The sequence below is a fragment of the Thermobia domestica genome, chromosome 7 (genome assembly GCF_964235325.1).
Source record: "Thermobia domestica chromosome 7, izTheDome1.hap1.1, whole genome shotgun sequence".
NCBI classification, from domain to species: domain Eukaryota; kingdom Metazoa; phylum Arthropoda; class Insecta; order Zygentoma; family Lepismatidae; genus Thermobia; species Thermobia domestica.
This window is the reverse complement of record NC_137460.1, coordinates 236,011,064-236,035,263: the sequence shown is the minus strand read 5'-3', so window position 1 is coordinate 236,035,263 and position 24,200 is coordinate 236,011,064. Positions and strand designations below refer to the sequence as shown.

The following is a 24,200-nucleotide window of genomic DNA, read 5'->3' as shown; positions in this document are numbered from 1 at the left end:
CACATCTCAACCGAGTGTAGATATGGATATCCAAACTATAGCAGCAATATTTCTTGTGGGTAAAATACCTGCTCCTTCCTACACACCGTAATTTTGTTTTAAAACAAACAATACAAAGAAAAGAAGTTTCTACTGTTTTGTGCCTGAGCTCCTCAGTGTTGATGAGCCATCCATCGATCTGTGCAGTTTCGGGGAATTCCTAATTGAACGTGTTCACAGAAATGAAAAAAAAAAAAAAAAAAAAAGACAACAGGGGCAACTGAGTGATGGGTATTTCCATTTGCCATTGCACCCGGTGGCTTTTGTTGTCTGTGAATGGTGTCTGTTGTTACTGATGCTGAGATTCGGAAGTGCAGGTAGAGAAGTGAGTTTTCAGTTTCTGCTTGTGATAGTTGTTTGGCCGAATGCACTCGCTGTCTGCCGGATATGGGTCGCTGTACTGTGAGGACTCTCAAGCACGCAACTTTCACTTACTGCAACTGCCAGGTCAGTCACATCGTCCTTCAACGATACTTTTTTTTTTTTTTCTGAAACAAAAAATACAGCGCTAACCTGTTTACTAGGTGCATTTCCCGACAGTTACATAAGCTGAAATCTTTAACTACCTCCGGCGGAACTCTGTTTCACATACATATTCGTATCTGTGTGTATGTTCTCTCTGAGAATAACTGAAGTGAAAAGTTTACGGAGAATAGTTCGAGGGATCTTTACATGGAAACGATACGTAATTATTTTATTTCAAGATCTATTTGCTTTCCTGCAGCGAAACTAAACGGGCTTTCCGTTTGAAGTGATCGGTGGAATACCAGTTAAAGAACAAGTAGTCTGTAACAATACAATTCGATATGGGGTGGGGCAAATACAGATGTCTATTCATTTCTAGTTTATTTCAGAGTCGACTTTTTCAATTGAATTAATTGCAAGGAAGCTTTGGAGGGGGGAAAATGAACGGAAACCTGTTATATTTCTTTCTCTCTCTCTCTGCAATTATACAATGCACTTTACCGTACAACCAAATGTTCAACAGGATCTCCGATATCCGTAGTCCTGAGTTCAATTCCCGATTATATGTTTTTCTTATAACAAAAGTATTAGAATAGTTCCCGCGAAAATAGCAATGTTCAATTGTCATCCTCTAGAAATTATTTGTGTGTATGTGTGTAAAAACAACTTTTCTAATAAATTAAAAAAAAAAGAGAGAGAGAGAGAAGTAACTTCATATAAACCTTAAATTAAAAAATAGCTTCGATGCACTCAAGTCAGAGATGTAGCTTTTAGACATCTCTACATAAGAACGAATAGATTGGCATCAGAGAATACTTTTTCCGCATGTAATGGTCAGGAAAATCTGTTTATATATATATATATATATATATATATATATATATTTACGATTACAAGACTTCCTCACTTCTATAGTCACTCGAAACGTTATTTTAAAACGAGGAAAGAAAAACAAACAATACAAAGTGTTCTAGGCTACGGGAAGCAGTGGTTCGATCTGACCCACGTATTTTCACGTCACGCTCGAACAGATTAAGGCCTGAAAAAGAACGCTAATCTCCACACAAACAAGCAGATTACGTTATTTATTGTAAAATGAATTGTTTCCTTATTTGTAAGGTATCGTTGACTATGCAAAGAACATCGCTGGAAAAAGGTATTTATACAAAGTAACTGGTACCTAAAACACTCAAGGCCAAAAAAAAAAAAAAAAAAAAAAAGAAGTTTAAAATTCATTATTACCCTGTACATTAATTGCACAAGAAAAAATCGTGTGCGTTTACGAACTACACAATACACTATTACAGTAACGTCACTGTGGTAGGCATTATTATCGTGTACGTAGGTCTTTGTCAGGGTTGTCCCACTTCATTCCACCTACTGTTCAGACTATTACCTTCAGACTATTACCTTCAGACTATTACCTTCAGACGAAAAAAAAAATTACCGCCAACATTTACTACAAATTTTAATACTACATTTCACAATTATATAATTCGATTTTATTATTCTGTTCAAACATCTTTGATGTTTCTCTTTTATAAGTTCTAGTGGTCCTAACTCCAAGAAAAGACAACAACTGTTATCTTAAGAGCGCCTCTGTCTTTCCATCCCCGAACGCCTGTTACTCGTAACCCTTCCCTGTGGTTTTCTATCCACCTTCTTTTGGGTTGTCCTCTCGGTCTTTCTTCCGATATTTTAACTGATCATCTGGTCTGGTTTCTTGTATCGTTCATTCGTATAACATACCCAATCAATCTCATTCTTTTATGACTTTGCTATATGCACTATGTTTTCATTGTTGACTAGCTGCTCTATTTCAGCTTCTATTGATTACAATTGTTAATTCTACTGAAAGCCCATCTGTGGACAGGTTACGCTATTTCTTTTTTCCTTTACACTATGAAATCTTTCAGTTTTACGTCCCATGATTATGCCATACAGCCTAAAGAGAACGGCGATGATGAGACTGCATGAAGCAGGTAATGAAGAAAGTGAAAGGAAATGGGAGAACACCGAGAAACACCACACACGCGGTGTTTGTCCACCACAAAGCTTACTTGCCGCATGCATAATCTTCGGGAATATGGTATAAAACGATCTGTCCTATAAGGCGATCTTGCATGATCGCCTGTACATCTGCCAAATGCACCAGATTTACTAGACGTAGTTCATAGCTATTGTAAGCTGGATGTGGTATATCCATAACCTCAGTGTTTGAAGTGGACGTGAAGCAAAAGTAAATAAATAAAAAAAAAATCAAATAATCAGTTAATTTACAGCAATATTACATGACAAAACTCAGCTTATTTCCTCCGGACTAAACATGGATACACTACTTAAAATTCCCTGACTGTACAGCCTACAAAGGGCTATGACCGACTAGACTGTAACTGGGTGACATTGTCAACACATCGGCTTCTATCTGAGCTATTGCTAGCTTTTTAGATCAAAGTTTGCTTCTTCATTCGCAGTTCAATTACCGGTACCTAATTATGCTGGTTTAACACAATAAAGTTTCCAACTCCTCCCCTTTGTCCAAAAATCTAATCCGGCATTATACACACAAACCGCAGGCAGAATCATAATTCTACTACACGGATAGACTACCGCTTTATTTCATGATTTTAGGTGACCACGTAAACATGTCACACAATTAGCATTGAAGACAGAAAACGATCTTTCCAAATTTGCCATCAGCCTTTGAATAGGGAAAAGAATAGAGCTGTTGTTTATGTGTTAAAAGTTTAGCGTTCCTTTTCAATTTTAAGTGAAATCTGAACTACTGTAATGCGTTCAAAGCTCTCCCACCAGGATTCGAACCTACGGCCCCTTGAACAGAAAGCGCGTGTGCTTGTTCTAGATCAGTGGAGAGAATGACTCTAAAAATGCTCCCTTGTTTAATTTAGCAACGTTTTACCGAAAGTATAATTACATACATAGTGCAAAATGAACATTTTTTCCAAGAAAAAACTCACGTTAATGTACAGAGGATTCTCTGTACTTCACTATCTCATGAGGAAAAAAGGATTATGCTACAATGCCGTTCTTATTATTTAAAGTATTTCTCAAAACGTATAATGTTCTTCCAGTTATGGATTTTTTAAAAAAGGTTGCAGAAATCCAATATGTCTGAAAATGACGTATTTGATGCTATTAGTTTTAGGACCTCAGCAATCAATTTATGTTGCGGTGGAGTATATTATACCTTCCTAAGCTCGTCTTAGACCGTGAGAAAAAAAAAAAATCTAAAGCTCTGTTTACACAGATACTACTGGTTGTTTGATTTGGCCTTTTATGTAACATGTAGTGAAGAAACTCGTCCAGCAGCCAGCCAACCAACCCAGCTTTAACATCCATGTAACTTGAAGCGCGTGAAAGTGGCAGATTAGTTACCACGCGAGAGCTGCTACGCACGCGCTCCCAATCGTTCGCCTGGGTCCAATCCTTCTCTGCAGCAGTATCGACCATTTTCCTCCAACAAGCGCCGAAGGAAACCTACATTCACATTACCTGAAAAATTGCAAGCACACGCACACGCGTGGAAGGTAATTCATTGACATCCACGTGACGGTTTTTTTCTCATCGTTTCCTGCGTGCGAGAACACTGCGCTCCCATAAGAAACATTCCGCTTCTCACGTCTCAATAAGAAAGGTGTTCTCGCAGGTGAATATGGAAGAATGACCCCTTCACACACCCACACACATACATCACACACGAGCGTGCGTAGTTCCTTCTCAATTAAAATTATAGACAACCACACACGGGTAGTTTTAAACTTTAGTATAAAATCTTGAACCTCATTAAGTAGATTGTGAAATGTATTAATTTCATGTTCTATGAGATAAATAACTAAGTATCGAAAAAGTTACTGACGAAAACGATTTAATAAGCCAGAGGTGCATCGAAGCGAATGAATGAAAATTTTAAGTTGCAGTGTCATTTTCTATACAAATATATAAAACGATAATTACGTCTTCTGTGCTGTATAGTTCCGAAACATGGTCGCTTACTTTCAGGAGAGAAAACAAAGTATTAAAAAAAAAAAAAAAAAAAAAAATCCATAGGCGAATATTGAAACCCAAGGGGAATGAGAACAGGTAGTTGCGGAAACTTCACAACGAGGAACTGCATAATTTATATCGTTTACCTAACATTATTAGGGTCATTAAGTCTAGAAAGCTCAGGTGGAAAAGTCATGTAGCCAGTATACAGGGAAGTAGGTACTTTCAAAATTTTAACAGCAAGCACAACCGGGAAAAGACCACTAGGAAGACTTAGTTGCGTATGGGAGGGATGGATCTCGCACAAATAGGAGTATAAAGTAGAAATCGGATCCATTTGGCTAAGGACAGAAATCAATGGAGGGCTTTTGTGAATGCAACATTGAACCTTCGAGTACTATAGGTCATAAAGTGAGTGAGTTTGTCACTTTTTAAAGTTTACTTTTAAAAAATGTAGGCATATTTCCTTTTCTCTTACATAGTAACTTCAAACATAAACGAGTACACAGTACAATAAATTACTTTTCACGTTAGCAAGGATGTACCCAGCAAGTTTTTCTCTGAGGCATGACTTTTTCAGGGGGCTGAACTTTTACATACTAGAAGAAAACCGAACGTCTCGTTTCAAAAATGTGAAAGCATTAATAGCTCACCATGCGTAGTCTACATATATATCACACATGTATTCTTATTATTGAGCTCCTGTTTAGCCGAACTGTTCGCTGGCGAGACCTCGGTGTGCGTTTTCTCGGTGGAAGCGCTAAAGTTTAACTGTATTCATCCAGCATCATGAGGCTACTGGGGAGCTACCTGAATTAAGAGGTACCTCTCTTCGATCTAGGAAGCCAGAAATAATGGCGCCTGGGAATCGATTCGCTGGCCCGCATCATCCAGTTGAATGTTAGCCATCTGACTGCCCATAATGTTTGAGGGATGACGTCCCTGGGCGAGCACGCTATCTGAGGAAAGGAAGGAAGAAAGGATTGGAAAGAAAGGAAGGAAGGAAGCGGCCTGGAACCTACATGTTAGGTACCACCCCGGCATTTGCCTGGGTGTGAATAAGGAAAACCTCATTCAGGATGGCTGGCCTGAAAAAGTTTTTTTTTTTACACATTTTCGACCGAGTGCCCCCACCGGGAATCGAACCCGGGACTGCTCGCACCAAAGTGCGCTTTTTCATTAGCCCTCCACGATATGTTTCTGGTCATACCATTGATCAGTATTGTATTAATTATTGCGTTTGAGAAGTTCGTAATTATTATTATACAGCGTAGTTTGAATTTTTTCCTTTCATATTTATACTATTTTATAAAAGAGTAAAAGTGGCCCACCCATCAATACAAAGGCCATACTACTATGGTTAGAAACAGAAAATTTGGACACGAAAACTACTGCCATGAAAATAATAAAAAAAAATGGGAAATACGTATCCTAAAGGAGGCTAGATTTTTTTTTTTTTTTTCAAGAATAAAATAAGTATGTTAACTTAAGAAGATTAAACTCAGCATATGAGTTTCAAGTTAAAAAGCAACTGAACACATATTTAAGCATTTTTTGAAAACCACTCTTAAAAGGGGAAAATGAAGCAATTTCTATTTTACAAATTTCGACAATTGTGAAAATGTTAAATGTGAGGATTCACTTAAGTTAGAAGTGCTGGAATTTGGCACTTATACTCTTAATTTAAAACAAGAGAATACATGTTTCGACAATTCCACTACTAATGGCGGGAAGGGAGAAATTTCTGTTAGCATTCAATAGAGAAGTATTCAACTGACTATACGTTTAAATTGGAGGTATGAAGTGCGGTATATAAACTTCCAGCTGAAATTAAACGAAAACTTATTTCAACTTTTCAAAAATTCAATTTTTAGTATTAAAAATTTTGATTTTTTTTTAAAAATGCTTAATGTGAGAGATTAGCTTAAATTGGAGGTATGAAATTCAATACATAATCTTATAATACAAAATATGTGAACGTGGATTGCAGAGTTTTTCAAAAAAAAAAAAAAAAAAATTCTACAGAGGAAACGAGCAGCTTTATTTTTTTCAATATTCCATTTCCAGTTTTGTTCATTAAACCTTATTCCTCTCGTTTTAAGAACGGACACTTCTCTTTATGTGTTATAAATCTCCTTCATTTGCAACTCAAAACAGCAAACTCCGTTTTGGTGGGCTAAGTAGTCCTCTGGAGGTCACCATATCCACCCAACCCCGTGCCTATACCCCTGCAGGTTACACATAATTTGGTTATCTATACACTGGTAGCACTCCAACTACAATGAATAATCTTTGAAATACAAGAGAAAGTGGTTTTAATGAAACTGAACACAATAACTATGTTTCAAAATTTGATATTGAAAAAGGGGACAGAAGGGGCGAGAAAAATGTACTTATTTTTATTTCTCTTGGTGTCACTCAAGAACGAATCGACAGTTTAGGTATTAAAGTTAAAAATGTAGGTCTTATAGTTAAGATTAAATATAAAATAATACATTCACGAAGGTAACTTAGATCTACACATTCAATTTGTACTTTGACAACATTAAACTAAAATAAATAAAGAAAAGAAAGAAAAGAAAACATATCATTAGATAGACATCCATCTCACTTGAAAGCAACAAAGAATGGAAACACAAAAGAACAACTTATTTAATTCCTTTCAACTCTTAAACTACATATTATCCCTAGCTTTCTGTATGGTTTATCTAATGGAGGACTTCTCAACCTGAGTGTTAAAATCCCTAGGGCAATCGCGAGACAAATATATCGAGACTGCAAAAGGAGGTGAAAAAGATAAATGTAATTAGTATGTAGTAGTGAAAATATTTTTTTGTAAAGATTATTTTAAATTTTTTATTTTGATAGATATTGCATTCTTGGGATGCCTAACCGTTTGCTGGAAACCACTTCTCACTATTACAATGTTCGCAATTATACTGATCAATGCTAAAACTGGGAATGGTTGATTTCTTCCAATTTCGGTTTGAATATCACCTCCCTTAACGAACTCTCTAACTTTTAACCCTCTACATTCTGGCCAAAATTGATGGGTCATTAATCAAGTTGTTCCTGAGATTTTTTTGCTCTCCCGGACAGGCGGACGGATACACAAACAGATTTTTTTTGCTGCAAACTAAATTCCTTAAAAATCAATTTAACCTAACCTGAACATAAATAAATTCAGACAGATTAAGATTTAAGATGTGTATTTTGTGGAACAGGATTTTTTTTTTTTTTTTTTTTTTTTACTTACTTACTACACATTAACATTTATAACATAGACGTAAATATCTCATAATATAAATAAAATAAAGAGTTTGTTTGTGTGTTTGCCATTGCCTGTCTGTGTGAGGCCTGGGCACCAGACGGGTGGACCGAGAGTTACCAAATTTTGGTCACGGACACCTTGGTTCAGGCCCCAAACCAAGGGAAGCGTTTTATATATATATATATATATATATATATAATTTGAACCAGGAAGGTCTCAGGGGCATGTGAGAGTAGTAGAAAATTAATGATATTAGTGTCGAATCCATAGTTTTCGCAGTAGCTGATATCAATAGTGACATTTTCATTAGCGATAACTTTCAAATTCAGCTCCTATTGTATGTGGACCGGGGATCAGAGGGGAGGGATACCGAGGCATATAAAAATAGCCTAAAATGGCCGATATTAGTGTCAAATTCATAGTTCTCGCGGTCGCTGAAATGAATGGTGATCCTCCCACAGACGTTGACTTCCAAATACAGCCCCTATACGAAGAATGGAAATGAAATTTTTGAGTTTTACGTCCCACGGTTATGCCGGTTAGGCTAAAGGAGACTGTGATGATGAGAGATGAATGAAATGGTGGAATGAAGAAAGTGGGAGGAAACGGGAGAACCCCGAGAAAACCCACGCACACGTTGTTTGTCCACCACAAAGTTCACTTGGCGGGAGCAGGGGCGGGACCCCCAAACACCAGAGGTGCATACGAAGAATGGGTATATTCAGCTAGTTAATATATAAATGTGTTGTCTTGACAATGCTCACTGCTGCCAGCATAGTTCAACGTCCTACGAGTGTGCACCGAGGATAAGGGTACGGGTGCGGTTACTTAGTGGTAGAGCATTCACCTCTGATGAGTGGGTCCCTGATTCGATACCAGCTCGCGCCAAGTGAATTTTGTGGTGGACAAACACCATGCGCGTGGGTTTTTCGGGGTTCTTCCGTTCCACTTTATTCATCCCACCATTTCATTCATTTCTCATCATCGCCGTCTCCTTTAGCCCAGTCGGCATGATTATGGGACGTAAAACTGAAGAATTTCATTTCAAAGAGGATAAGGGAAACAGTGAGGATGAGATGAATGATAATGGTGGAATGACGGAAGGGGGATGAAATAGGAGAACTCTCAGAAAACCCATGCACCAGGAATTTACCCAGCACATAGTTCACTTGATGTGAAGTGGGGTGGAATCGAACAAGGGATCCAACGCAACAGAGGTGAGCGCTCTACCACTGAGTCACTTCGCTTTGAGTTTACTGACTGAATCAGTTTGACACAAGATAGAATAAAATTACAAAATTTTGTTTACATTTTGGTTTTTTAAACGTCTATACTGAATGTTCTAAAACTATTTCAAACATTGACAACGAACTAACGTATGTTTTATAAACCGACTCACAAGATACCAATAAACAGAATTCAAATGCAAGAGTGGTATTTAGGTTTTTGAGAATACTATTTCAGAAAGTACAAAACTCAACCCGGATTAAATTATAAATTTCTAATATATCGAAAACATAAACTTCCTTTACTGGAGAACTAACACTGTGCGCGACATTTCTCAACTACGGCACTGCTGCTAAGCCTGTTATCTTAGAAATATCGAACGCCACTGTTAAATCTATTGGTAGCTTGGTGACACAGATTAAGTGTAGATGCAATCAAAGGCAATGTGGTTAGTTTGCTGCTGAGGAAACACTCAGTCCTTTCTGCGGCTTACAAAGCTTGAACGTATCCTACGTCCTTGATTATCAATAAAGCAACACATACCACTTAGTAAGCCTGTAACAATTTCCATATTAACAGTTTCCCTTTTATTCTTTGAATTTTTAACTGTACTTTCAATTTTATTGAATCCTTCAAAATTAATATTAAAATTTTACAATGTACGTTTTCGTAGTTACAAAATGGTTAAATAGGCACTCTTTTCGGAATAAGTGTAGATATATTCTAACAGATGGCAGCACAGTTACACTTTTTTTTGTAGAGAAGGAGAAAAGGGGGAGGCCATAATTGCAATAATTCAATCAAACTGAATCAATAGTCACATGATTTCTACTTCTCATTCTGTATATACAATGTGCGTTCAGTAAATTCCGGGACTACCTCGAAATAATATACTTACCGATTTCAAAACAAAATATTGTCACGTTTGTTTTCTATATACATTCTCGCGGGACAAGTCGTAGAGGGTATGGAATGTCCTTCACTGGAATGCTGCTCAGTACCGATGTCACGTTCCCTTGAATCGATGCAATATCGTGAGAAAAGTCCCCCTTTAAGCAGATTTAAGCTTAGGTTAGAGCATGAAGTCTGCTGGGGTCGAATCGGGCGAATATGAGAAGTGTTCAAGTATCGTGACCCTTATCTTGAGAAGAAAAGAACTTACTCATGACAAGACTTGTGCGCCGGAAGATCGTCGTCTTTGGGCACAAAACACCTTCCATATTCGTCTAATTTCGCACAAGTGGACTTTATGATCTTTCCTAAACTAAATCTGACCTTAAGAGCGAGTTCTTTGAAGATGCTGCAGTGATTTCAGCGAACATGACAGCACTCCTTGAACGGCATTTTAGTGACTTTCCTAAGGTGTTGCAGAGCCTCTACACCGGTCCCGCAAGTGTATGGCGCGCAAAGGGATGCATGTAGAAAAATAACGTAGTAACAAGTTTTTATGCCATCGTTACGTATATTACTTCGAGGTAGTCTCGGAACTTATTAAAGGAACTGTGTAGTTCACCGTTCATAAACATCGTATTTTACATCTCACCATGCTAGCAATAATTAGGTTCTCTCATAGATGAACGAAACTGAAACATAAAATATACATGGGCAATCCTCTCCTGGTAGTTTCAATATTTTTCTCTTTGTTTCACTGAATTATAATGAATTTATCGCTCCCACAAACTAAGGTAACGTACACTACTAACAATATCTTTATTTTTCGCATTACGCTTACGTTCTGCAAATCAGTTATCCCTCACTTCCTTTTACTCCGTTTTTTCTTTTTTTTTTTTTTTTAAATGGATGCTTCCTTATCTGTTTCTCTTATTTTCATCAATTTCGACTCACTCACTTTATGCTAATTACGTCATACTTACTGGGGTAAGAGGTAGAAGTGATTGTGATGTACATAGAACTTACACTGAACATAACTAGTCTAGCCATTAATTCTGTTACAACTGAAAAACTCAATAACGCAACTATCATGAGAGAGATTTTAATTTGCTTTGCGTATGTTGTTCTTACATGCATTCACTACACACGACACTAATCATAGTTCGAAATGATAACCTTTTGCACGGATACAGGGCCTCTTGCAGACGATGCCCTCCAGCATTTACCACAGTCAGTAGCCCAGAGAGTTCAGGTCCGGACTGCTACTAGGCCAATCTTCAGGCAAAATGAAGTCAAGGACATGACGCTGAAACCACCCTTGAGTGAACCTGGCCTTGTGGGCGGGAGCAGAATCCTGATGGAAGGTCCAGGGTTAGTTGTAAAATAATGTGCCACTTAACTTCTTTACAGTATGCTCCAAAACGGTGCTTCGTTACACTCAGACGTTGATTTTAACTCCATTTTCGAAAAAATGCAGCTGGGTGGAGCTGGAAAAACTCAACCCCCACCATACTATCACCTTCCGTCCTCTGCATGTTTGGAACCTCTTTACGGGCTTCCTGAGAGGTTGATGCATACACCCTGCCTATCGTTTTGCCGACTGAGTGACTGTCGAATGATGAATATTTCCTCATTGGTTAAGAAGATATTCCGATGACTATCAGGGGCGTACCACTGCAGATGATGTCTACATTTTACCACTCTCAGTTTCTTCAGGCTGCGTCAAGGCAATGTCCTGCACCTCGGCGACAAGCCCGTAATCCAAGGTCCTCGGACAGAGGCCTGGACATCGAACGCTTCGAAATGTTATTTTACGAGCCATGATACCCTGCTTCCTTACCGCATTCCTCCGCACATGAGCCACCACCGCTTTTTTGGCTGTTGGAGTCTTGACACTGCGTGGACGACCAGTTGTCGGGACGAACCTTCACAGTTCTGTTTCATTGAAGCGCTCAATGATACCATACACAAGCATACGACTGATTTGGAGCTTTTGTAGCGTCTTGAAAATTTCACCTGCAGATTGTACAACTCCATGTAACGCTATCACGGCAATATGGTTTTCGTAGTCGCCCTACTCCATGGTACAATCCGCGGCAAAAAACCTGCAACATGAGGATGTAAGTTTATTGTGAAACTACGCCTAACAGCACAGGGAATGAACATAACGTCTAAGTGGAATGAATCACGCCAGGATAAAATTCGGCCTCCTCCCGTGCACACTTATTTTGGAGCAAAAGACTTCGTCATTTCACAATAAACTTATATGCTCATGTTGCAGGTTTTTTGCCGCCGATTGTACCATCTGCAGCTGAATGCTTCCTCTTTTACAGAGAAGCACAGAATGGTTCAAGTTTCCCGTGAGCACACTGGCAGTTCTTTCCTCCTCGACCCGGATGTACAACGTGCGTTAAAATTTTGTAACAGTATTTATGGCTAGACTAGGTAAATTGTCTCTAGTAGTTGATTCTCAATACCCCGTACGTGACTGACAAACGTTGCTGCTAATAAGATTAAAAACAAAATACATCTCCCTCTTATATTTACTATTACGACTAAACTGGCCAACACAAATTAATAACTTTACAATTGGTAACATGCACACATTGTCGATTTACCATGAAGACTACATGAAAGGGAAAATGATGACTTAGTGGTATAGTATTCACCTTTGGTTTGATGGATCCTAGTTCGATCCCGGGCTGTATGAACTTGTGAAGAAGAGCATCTTTTCCTTGAGTTTTCCCGAAATCTTCCCACTCTTATTCGTTTCACCAGCTTTCACTTTGTACATAATCCCTTTGTTTTACTCTACAAGGCATAAGCACGGGACATAAAAGGGAAGATTTCATTTCATGACACTACAACGATCTACGGCAGTGGATCCCAACGTTTTTTTTAACTGACAACTCACTGAACTTCTACAACCAGGGCCGACCCTAGGCAAATTGCCGCCCCGTGCAATGGCATCATTTGCCCCCTTTTTCTTCAAAAAGAACAAATTTTTAAAGCCACGACTTTAAGTGTGCTGCCCCACTATGAACAACGAAAGGGAGGGAAAGCTCACTCGCACTCAGAAAAGCCAAAATACTACAAATGCAATCTTGTTGCGTCTGTTTTTTTAAAAATAAGAATCTATTTAATGAATGACTTTGGGACTACCCCGCTTGTGCTCCTCGAATTCATGTGGATTTTCCACCCCACCCCCCAAATTCGGCAGTTGTGCCTATTGACTTTTCCCGAAACATGAAATGTGGCTTCATCTGAAAACAGAAATCGAGAGAGAAGGTCACCATCTTCTTGTAAGCGGGTAAGCATTGACTCACAAAATTCCATTCTCATGTCACAGTCTTCCTCTATCAGCTCGTGCTCAAATTTTAACTTATAGAGCCGGACCTTGAAATTCTTGGTACGATCTTGTGTAACGTTGACTTCGTTATTCCCAGTTCCAATGACCTACGTTTAAGCGACTTCATTGGACTCCTGGCTACGCTGTCCTGCAACGTGTGAATCACATCGTCACTCGTTCCTGGCCTTCCACTGCGTGGTAAATCTGAAACCGGTACACTTCTCGTTTCTTTGAACTTCTGGTACTACCTCTTGATACTTGTTTCTGCTGGGGGTATTTTCCCATACGTTGTTTGGAACTTTCTTCGCACTGAAACGCAAGATTTTAATTCCGCAAACCACAAAACACATTGTGCCTTTTCTTTGATAGAGACCATCTTAAGTCAAGTGATTACCAGAGCAAACGTCATCGATCATTGTGGCCAGAACAAAACTTTAAACTTCCCTTCTTCCAACCCCCAAAATTTATACACTTAAACGTAACGGTTTCCAAGTTATAGAGTTATACTTTCCTGCAGGACTTTATGAACTCCCTGTAGGTAGTTCATACGACAATCGGTAATCATACATAATCCTACCAAGAATCGAACCCAGATTTTTTGCATCGCAGTTCAAAATAATACTGAGAAAAAATTAAATTTACAGAATGAACGGTGGCTCGGTTTCAATAATATTATATACCTACCTAGTTGTTTGACTCAAAGTACGAAAGCACACAAGCTTTCGACAGTCAATTTAATCACATTTTGTCAAGTGCTGAAGGTAACTACTGCCAAATTCTACGTCTCTCTATGAAATCATTCTTAAATGGCGAAAGTGTAAGACAGGCATGATTGATTATGCGCTCACACGGAAAAGATTAATACATTTTAGCACTGCATCAAACAAAATATATAATACGAATTATGTTATTGTTATGACTGAAAACTATGCAAGCATGTAAAATTCCGTTTCGAACCATTCGATTCATGCTCTAATTAACATTCTGTTTGTCAAATACACGTGTGCACGGGACTGCAGGAACGGGTAGATTTATTTGAAAATGAGAAACTACAAAGAAACCGATACGGATAGAGTTCATTTTATATTAAGCAACTATACAGTGGAGTCCAACTTTGCCGATCGTAGCGTTGTCCACGAGAGAAGAAATATGACAATTCTAGTCCCATTTTAGAGACGAGACGAAACATTTCACGAGACTAGTTCACCTACGTCATACGTTTCAAACAGTGTTTCGGTGTTACATGATTGGTAGTATTATAACAACTATAAATTGATAACGTGATTTTAAGCATGAGAGATCACTTATCAACTTTTAAAGACACGTTATTACCAAACAAAAGTATACTCCAATTATAAGTATGAATTAGATGTAGTTTTTCAATTTAATACATTATAATCCTACGCCATTTTTTTTATATAACTAGTACAATACTCGTTCTTTGCACGGGGAGATTATGGACATAAAGGGCAAAAGGAACTGAATTTGGATTCAAACTACATCGAAAGTATCACTGCTCATCTCGAAAACTATAAAGATTGGTTAAGGAATTTGCGTCATACGTATCTGCAATACTAATCGCTATTCTGATTCGACAGAAACTATCGCACGCAAGGAATTAAATTTATTACACAGATTAGATTCACATGGTTCCAGACGTATGAAACCAAATCATAAAGATTTTACTATTCATAAGATTTTATAGTACACAATAAATGGTCTACTTTATGGTTAAGTGGCTAAAATTCTTGTATTTGATCTGCAAAATATTTGGATTCGATTCCATACTAGTTTCTCCCTCACGTTAGTAAGTTTTTCTCTCTCATGTGCTTGGGTGTTCAAAAGGAACGTTAACTTCTAAATAAACAAGCAATCAAATTTCAAGTTTATGATTTAGGAAGGGAGCGGGAGACGAACTCTCAAAACCACTTCTTACTACAACACAACCACATAATTATTATATTAATAATTCCATGCAACTCTAGAGACAACTATTAGCCTGACTGTATACTATTGTCTGTATTGTGACTGACAAACTGATGTGTCTTGCTTTTCGTATAAGAATAAATAAATAAATCTTTAGCATTTCTTTATTGACATTTTAGGCTGAAGATAGAGGGGTGATCATGGAAGACCTAGGAGAGGTAGAAAATTGGTGAACACTGTGCAAACCAAAGATACAATGTCCATCACCATTGCACCTTGCACGAGAAGTACGTTTTCCACCCAAATAATGTGTTCCCTTAGTGCATGGCTCTTGATGCGTTCGCAACGCGTTTTTATGGCCCATGCGTACGCTTGGAATACGCTGACCATGTATTTAGATGCGGATGGATAATTACAATGCGCTGCAAACTAGAAAGAAAAGGGAAAAAAGCGCAGAATACATCTGCTCGAGCGTATTTGGTGTTTCGGAATCAGCTATTTCGAAATCAGTAAAAACTGCCTAAAGGAAGCAATAAAAGGAAAAGAAGTGTTGCCAGGCAAGTGGATTTTAGTAAGAAACAGCGGCCTTGTATTGGAACTCTGCTATTATAAAGTATGTGCGTGTATAACAAAAGAAAACTCACAAAAATACAAGGAAATTCCGAAAAATTAGCTAATAACAGAAAAATCTATGTAACGCATTATGCTTATTTCTCGTGATTCGCATGAATGAGAATAAGGGTGTGGTAATAAAGCCTGAAAATTCTGACTGGCTCACAGTATCATTTATAACTCTGGCGAAAGTAAAATTATCGAGTAGCCACATAGGTCGCGTTCGCTATCGGAAACGCATCCTCGAATAGCCATAGTCTTAGAGTTGACTGTATTACCACATTATTTATACCAGCAGTTTTCAAATTTCAAAATTTGTGGACCAGCAATAAAAAGAAATTTGCGGATGAAGCATGTATAAAAATAATAGTGCTGCTTTTGAGTGTTTAAAACGTTTTATATTCCAAATTTTTAGAATCAAATCTAAATCGATATCTAACGAGATTACCGAGCGGAACTGGTAACCGATTCGCAGACCAGTGGTTTAGGAGTGCTGAGCTAATTAAAAAGGTATCCAAGTGACAGTTCGAAATTTTTAAGCAACAATAATAATAATCCCGCATTACTTTCAGTGTACCATGGTTCATGCCACTAGCTGAATTTTAGTGTCTGTCTATTACATATAATAAACAAGCGACTGTAGCGAACTTCAAGTATAAAATAACATGATCATAAAGTGAACATTAGTAGAGACGAGATAAGAGTGGAGACGACTTGATGTTTACGGACAGGACATTGCACAGCTCGGTACTCATTGTCTTCGATTATAGTTTATATTTTGTAGTGTCAATCAATATTTCGCCTATTCTTCTACTGAGGTATGTTGAACAATAAGATATTGTTCTCGTACACTGCATGGTGAATTTTTTAAACAATTGAAAGTGCAAGCAGATAGTACGTTACGCTTAGTTTCGTCCGTAGTCAATTTCTGCAATCTATCAACGGACTCAATGATAACAAAAATTCTGCGCATCGCATTGAAACGGCAATGCATTGCGTCAATTAAATTCAAGTACTGTATTTTCATGTGTACTGACCAACAAGAAATAGCGCTTTCAGACAACTCCTATTTCTCTTTCCAGTTTGAGAAATCATAAATGTTCATTCACAGAAATGTCTTAACCAAAGCCAATTTCTAACTTGAGAACGCACTGATTTAAATCAAAATACTGGAATAAATTTTCATGAATACTTTAAGTTAAAAGTAACTCTTCCTCAAGCCTATCCACACAGTATTACAACCTTCATGTTTACGAAGTAAATACATTACAATTTTACTCTCTAGATTTTTTAAAAAAAAATTACTTACTACACATTTTCAGAAGTATGGTAATGCAATGGATAAGGAGTTATTTACTAGTGAAATAGTTCATTATTTGCATATTCGAAATGAAATATCTCAGTTTTACGTCCTATGGTTATGCCGGCGATGCTAAAGGAGACGGCGATGATGAGAAATGAAGGCAATGGTGGAGTGAATAAAATGTGAGGAAATGTGAAAAGCCCGAGAAAACCCATGCACATGGTATTTGTCTACCACAAAGTCCACTTGGTGCGAGCTGGAATCGAACCAGGGACCCCATGCTCCAGAGGTGAACGCTCTACCATTGAGCCACTACGCATGGGAGAATCAGTTTCTATTTTGTACTCCTATTTCTGCGAGATCCTATTTCTTAATATTGTTCTCCCAACTGCCTCAGGTTTTTCCTAATGGTTTTTCTCCAACTGGGCTTCCAGTTAAAATTTTGAGAGTTTCTACTTTCTTTTACTTTCACTTCAGATCTGCCCACCTGAATCTTCTAGACTTAATGACCCTAATAGGTGTAAATTATGCGGTTCATTGTTATGAAGTTTCTCCAATTTCCGTTCCTCTTAAGCTCGAATATTCACCTCATGATTTTATTTCTGTAATCATACACAAAATATTTCGTGTATCGTGTGAATCTGTGTTGGTAATAAAGTTTCAAGGCGCGTGTAAGATTGGCAAAGATGTTACAGCTATATTTTTGGGTGTCGCGTTTGTCTTCTGTAATCAAACATCAAACTAAACAGCGTTTTTGTATGAAGAAACTTTTTCAAAATTGTCTTATAGTTAAAACCATATGCAGTTATACAGATAATACACAATGAGAACACTACAAAAACTATAAACACCATAATTATTCTCCCTCCCCTTTCAATCTCCGACCAAACGGTGTGGTGCCAGGAACGTAGCCAATGAGATCCCAACCTCCCTGAAAATTAGGATTTGAATTTCTCGGCTTTCGGCATCTATGGCCATTTAGCTCGTCACATATGAGGGATGACGTCTGTCGGCGAGCACACTATCCGAGAAAAGGGAAGGAAGAAAGCGGCCTGGGACCTATGAGTTAGGTACCACCCCAGCATTTGCCTGGTGGGAATGAGACAGGAAATCTCATTCAGGATAGCTGGCCTAAAAAAAACGTTTTTACACTTTTTCGACCGAGTGCCCCCACCGGGAATCGAACCCGAGACCGCTCACACCGAAGGTGAGAGCGTTAGCGACTGTTACGCGTTGCCACTCCCTGAAAATTAAAGAGAAACGCGGAAAAAATGAGATTGTGCGACAAATAGAAATTTCTTGTTTTATTTTCATTATCACAAAAATTGTACTTGTAATTTTTTTTTTTTTTTAGAATGTTAAATACCAGTATATTAAATGTATTAAATAAATGACCGGGATTTTGGCTTTTACAATACCCAAGAAGTCGGACAGATTTTTAAAGAAGTACAATCTACTATTATTTTATATACGGCACTTTAAAAATACTCCCTTTCAACAGTATTATCTTTATTTCTCTTTTAGAGTTAAAAATTACAATATATAGAAAATTAAATAAAAGTTTTCACATTAATTTATAGAAGTGGCAAAAGTCGAATCTCCCTACACGAAATTTCTGGTTACGACCCTGTTGTCACCTTTGCAACATCTGCATTACCGCCCTTTTTATGAGGCCAGTTCTTTCCTGCTATATCTTGATCGTGAGAGGTCCGGGTTCGATTTTGGGTACGAGATTTTGTGGTTTAACTTCGGTATTGCAAAGAGGCATTAAACTCAAACAACATAATGTTCTTGTTAGTGGATATAATAATATTTGACTTAGTTGGATTTCCGCCAGCTTCAGAAGTGTATAACCAACCAATCTTCGTATTGTTTACGGTTTATTAAACTAGACACACACACACATACAAAAAATGTATTTAATTTCAATGCATTCATACGTCCTTCGCAGAAACTTCGTTAATTTCACGCAACTACATCGAAGACGTCCATGAAGAATATTAACTCACGGTACCTTTTAAATATATTAACGCTTGTAGGTTAGATCTACTGATCGAGCTCTAGTACCGATGTGGTCTGGACGGTAAGGCGTCGACCGGACAACCTAGCTTCCATCTTCGTTGAGCGCCAGTCGGGATGTATTTTCCGTTTTTATCCTCGCTCCAATATGGCACAGGTCATAAAATGGGAACCTGGGTGTGAAGTTGGCTGGAGTGTGATGCTGACATCATTTGAACATGATAACGAAATGAAATCTTTCAAATTAACGTAGCACGATTATACCCTTTTGCCTAAGAACGACGGATGGTTAAGGGAAGTGAATGATGATGGAATAACAGGTAGAATGAGCATGTGGGAGAAAACCGACGGACACGATATTGTCCATTACAAACACTGGAACCCCTTGCACAAAGGTGAGCTATCGTGCCTCCTTGAACGAGCTTAAGTCGAGCAAGTGTGTGGGTCCTTACCTCTACATTGACAGTAGACCTATCTCATTGGCCTGACCCGAACAGACAGCGTGTCTTTACTTACTGTAGCGCCAACCGAACAGTTGGTCGCCATTGAATAACGGATATATCGTGAAACGTTTTAGAAAAAAAGTTATCGTTATCCGTGAAGAAATCTTACACCAATAACGATAGAAATAAAAGAGTGAATTCTGTTCCTGGATCTACTAAAATTACTAGGTATTAAGAGATAACTTACTAGGTACTCTACTTAGTATTAAGAACATTATTTCAAAATGTGAAAAGGTTTGAGCCTGTCTTCAGTTTACCTTTCCCATTCGCTGAAGTCAACATGGAACACATTTTTAGTATGTTCTCAAATTTCTTACATTTGACTGCATTGGATGTAAAGAACGAAATACTGCAATGGAAAACCTATATCTTCATGAAGACAAGAGTGTCCGTAAATAATTTCTGGTCCCTTCACATGACGAAAAGAACTTTATCTGAGATCTCCAGCTCTTTGGCTCTCTGCATTTTCTGCCTCAGTCTGTTTTTGAAATGAAATGAAACGGAATGAAATTTTAGTTTTAACGTCCCACGTTTTTGCCCTTTAGGCTAAAGAGACCGATGAGTACTGAAAGTGAATGATTCTGAATTGTTTGTGCCTTCCCAGCGGTAATCAAACCCTCGGGACCACGTGTACCAAAGGCGGACGTGACAGTCACTGGACAAGCGGGAAGGGCTCAACCTATCTTTGTGACGGAGACTTCTCTGAAATGAGTCTCCAAGTAGAAATATAGAACGCGCTTGACAAATGAAGATTTAACATCCTGCCTTCATTTCTGCTTGACCAACGACAAACTATCTTTCTCTCAACTCTTGGAGGCCCTCTCCCCATAGTCTTAGTTACTAAGTCCGTTCGTGGATAGGAACCTGGGTTGTATTTCCAGAAAGACAACTTTTAAATTTTTACGCATTACGGTGGTTCGGATTTCACCTTAAATGGTAGGTCCACGTCTCATACACCCTCGGTGCTAAAAAGAGATCCTAAACTTTCAAGTTTAAAATAAAAGGTTAGCTTTAAAATATAAATTTTACTAATTATTTTTCTGCAAATGTTTTTTTTTTTTAAAAAAAGTTATTATATATACTGTTAAATGTGTAAACTAACACTAGACTACGGTATTAGCAAACAGGCTACAGGAGATTGCCAAATATTTTATGTCTGATCTAAATTAACAAGTTTGGTCACCCCTTACTTACGGCGTTCAAATGTGAAAAAGTAAAGACACGGGACTATCGGTGAAGAAATATAGATCTATATTTTATTTAGTCTTCCGGAAATTGCATATTTTGATTTGTGAAAACACGCTATTTATATTATTTACAGGACGAGCAGATCAAACAATAGTAGTAGTGAACAGAAAGAGAGGACTCCCACAATACTTAATACTCAAGAATTACACAACTACCTTATTTAACAAATACTATCCACCTGAGCAGATTGCCTTAAATACTGAAAACCCAACTCCGTTTGTTAAGCTACACTAAGTAATTAGTCTAAACCACTCATGCATTATGTTTTTAAGTATCATTAATAAACAAGAAAAACAAACAGTTAGTTGCTTACCTGAGTCGAACTCCGAGCCAGCACCTCCCAGATCGCTGACCTGGTATTTACCTGCAATCACAGAATAGCAACGCATTTAAAACCAATCCTAAATTTCCAAATTTCAAGAGTTTTTAAGCTTGAATCACTTGTCTGTACAAAAATACAGTAAACTGTTTTTACATGATTATCAATTAAAAAGCATTTCGTAATTTAAAAAAAAAAAAAAATCCAAATGAGTACACGTAACAACTGCTAAAAGTGAAATGAAATCTTTCAGTTTAACGTTCCATGATTATACCCGTCAGGTTAAGCGAGACGAATGATTAAGACAAATGAATGACGATGGAAGAAGTGATGGGATGAAATTGAGAGAGGAACCGGGAGTACCCTAACTCACGAACACGATGTTGTCCACCACAAACTTACTTGGACGGTGATCGAACCAGGGACCCTCACACACCAGAGGTAAGAGCTCTACCACTGAGTCATCGTGTCCCCCACAATTGATAAAATTAACATATCACTTACTATAGCTTCTTGTTACCACAATGCATGATATTACATAGCCTATGCGATTTTGAGTATTAGAATTACACTCTAATAGCCTGTAGCAGACGAAGATATCACCAGCTTATGTTTTATAACCCCTGAGACATTGGAAAGTATATGTCAAATCACTCAACGAGGGTTGCTGACAAAATTTATATTTCTTAAAATTTGTGTACACAGGGTGTCTACTAAAATTCCAAAATGAAATTTCGTGACTTTTTCGTGACCTTTTCTTTACCAAATCATAAAATTTCCTAATATTTTAATGCGAATTAGGCCGAATTTTCATCCATGCGATAGAAACGTACTTTGCTCGCGATTTGGTAGCGTCTAAAGCCGACGATAGACATTTTTGGTATTGAACTTTGACGTTTTATAGAACAAACTATTTCAATCTGTACTTACATTTGTACAGTTTTAAAAAAAATCGTGACCCAAAAGCTAAATTTCGTGACTTTCATGACCGTTTTCTGATTTCGTAACTTTCGTGACCGATAGATACCCTGGTACACAAAGTTGTATTATATTTCAGTAGAGATTAGTGGTCTGCAGAAGCAGTGGTAGTAACATCAAAAGACATGTGCATACGCGTAAATGTTCCCTCCTCCGGTGCTCTTGAAACTTATCCAAACAATATTAAGAACATTCAAACAGAGGAATCTTCAAGCTCTATTTTTATATTTATTGATTTTTCATTTACTATTGATTTAATATGCGATTATATCTTTTTTTTTAATAAACAATCATTGCCAATGTTTTATATGTTATTTATATACAAAAAAATTCTGTACCATGTTGTTCAACAAGAGAGATATATCGTGCCGGTCGTGCATGGGGTTCCTGGTTCCAGTTGCTGTCGAGTGAACTATGTCGCGGACAAACACAGTGAGCATGGATTTTCTCGCGTTCTGGCGTTATAGTAGGCTTACTTGTGCCCTGGACATAAAATGTAGTACATTTAATTCTCTTTTAAATAGTTTTCGTTTGAAATCAATATAATCTAAAACAACAGAACTACAGAGTTCACAGCGGACCTTTATAAACTGCAAATTATGCTCACGCGCCTATACGAAATGGCCGTTCAAAAGAAAACTGAACATTAAGAGAACGATTGAATTTTTTTTAACTCCATAAATATACTACAAGTTTGTGCACATTTAAAAAAAAAATATTGAACTGTCAGCAACCTTTAAATGAAATTGGGTGATTTCAAATATACTGATCCATATTTTATTAGAATCTAGAAAACTACAATATACAGTTGAACAGTAACTCGTCTACCTATTATGTAAGAGGAAGAAAAATACATTTTTTGGGTTCTTGAATACAGAATTTAGAAAAATTAACCTTTTTATTTTAACGTACCACAATTATATCTTTAGCCTAAAGGGGACGGATGATTAAGGAAAGTGAATGACTGTGAAAATAATTTTTGTGCTTTCTCTCCAGGAATCGAGCCTGGATCCACGCTCATCAAAGGTACACTTGTCACTTGACCAGCAGCAAGGACTAAGTTTAGAAAAAGAATCATAAACTGCATTGTGTGAAGTATTGTATTATATGGTGCAGAAACATGGACATTATGAAGAAGGGGTGAAAAAAAGACGAAGCTTTCGAAATGTGGGTGTGGAAGAGATTGGACAATTAACTGGGTCGAACAAAATAAATGAGAAAGGTCAGAAATAGTGGAGAAGGAAAGAATAATTTTAGATGTAATTGAAAAGTGGAAGGGAAACTGATTAGACGAGCACGAACAATTCATGAGACACATCCATAGACCGTATGGTCGGAGGAGAGTAGAAGGAGCGAAAAAGGCCACGGTATGGACGGTATCAAAACAAAAAATGTACGTGAAGACAAAAAGTTAGCTGAAGACCTGGTACATGGAAGTTTCTCAGTTGCGGAAAGTGACCTGCCAATAATGGCAGAATATCGCTGAAAGATGATCGTATTACGAAGACAGCATTGTTTGAAATTAAAATCACTCAAGTGTATCAACTGCACATCCAGGATACAAACAGTACTCAGGACAGAGAATGGATCTCAAACTTCTGGGTATGCGAATAAATACATAAAAGTATAATATAATCAATCTTGGGATACTGGGATGCATCGTCGAAGTTGAAAATGATCGTTTCTAATTCGAAGTCCCGGGTTTGAATCCAAATAGCAGCCATTAGTTTATTTGGATTTTTCCCTATTTTGCCACGGATAACTGTGTCCCTCCATAGCCAAGACCAACGTGCCTGATTCCCTTATGTGCAGTCCCGAATTCGATCCTCAGTGAGTACAATTACCTAGAATAAAAACTACCTAGTACTTAGAACTCCCATTTTGAACAATGGGTCCCATCTCAAGCCTCAATGCTGAAAACGGTAATTCAGTTGCAACAAATGGATGTGCATAGTACCTTCAATTAAATAAAATATATCGGCGTTATGTTTACAGCAGAAACGGCTTCTGAAGGTAACTGTACTCAGGACATAAAAGTTCGAATA

At 37.7% G+C, this 24,200-nt stretch overlaps 1 protein-coding gene across 4 annotated transcripts in view; it reads right to left on the bottom strand.

The window, feature by feature from the left end:
- Positions 1–24,200, bottom strand: part of Pur-alpha (Purine-rich binding protein-alpha) — a 361,449-nt gene that overhangs the window by 290,522 nt on the left and 46,727 nt on the right. For all 4 annotated transcript variants that reach the window (XM_081765996.1, XM_081765993.1, XM_081765995.1 and 1 more), the window contains exon 2: positions 21,172–21,222. In XM_081765996.1, coding sequence (XP_081622122.1) covers positions 21,172–21,222 — 51 coding nt within the window. The remainder of the gene's footprint in view (positions 1–21,171; positions 21,223–24,200) is intronic.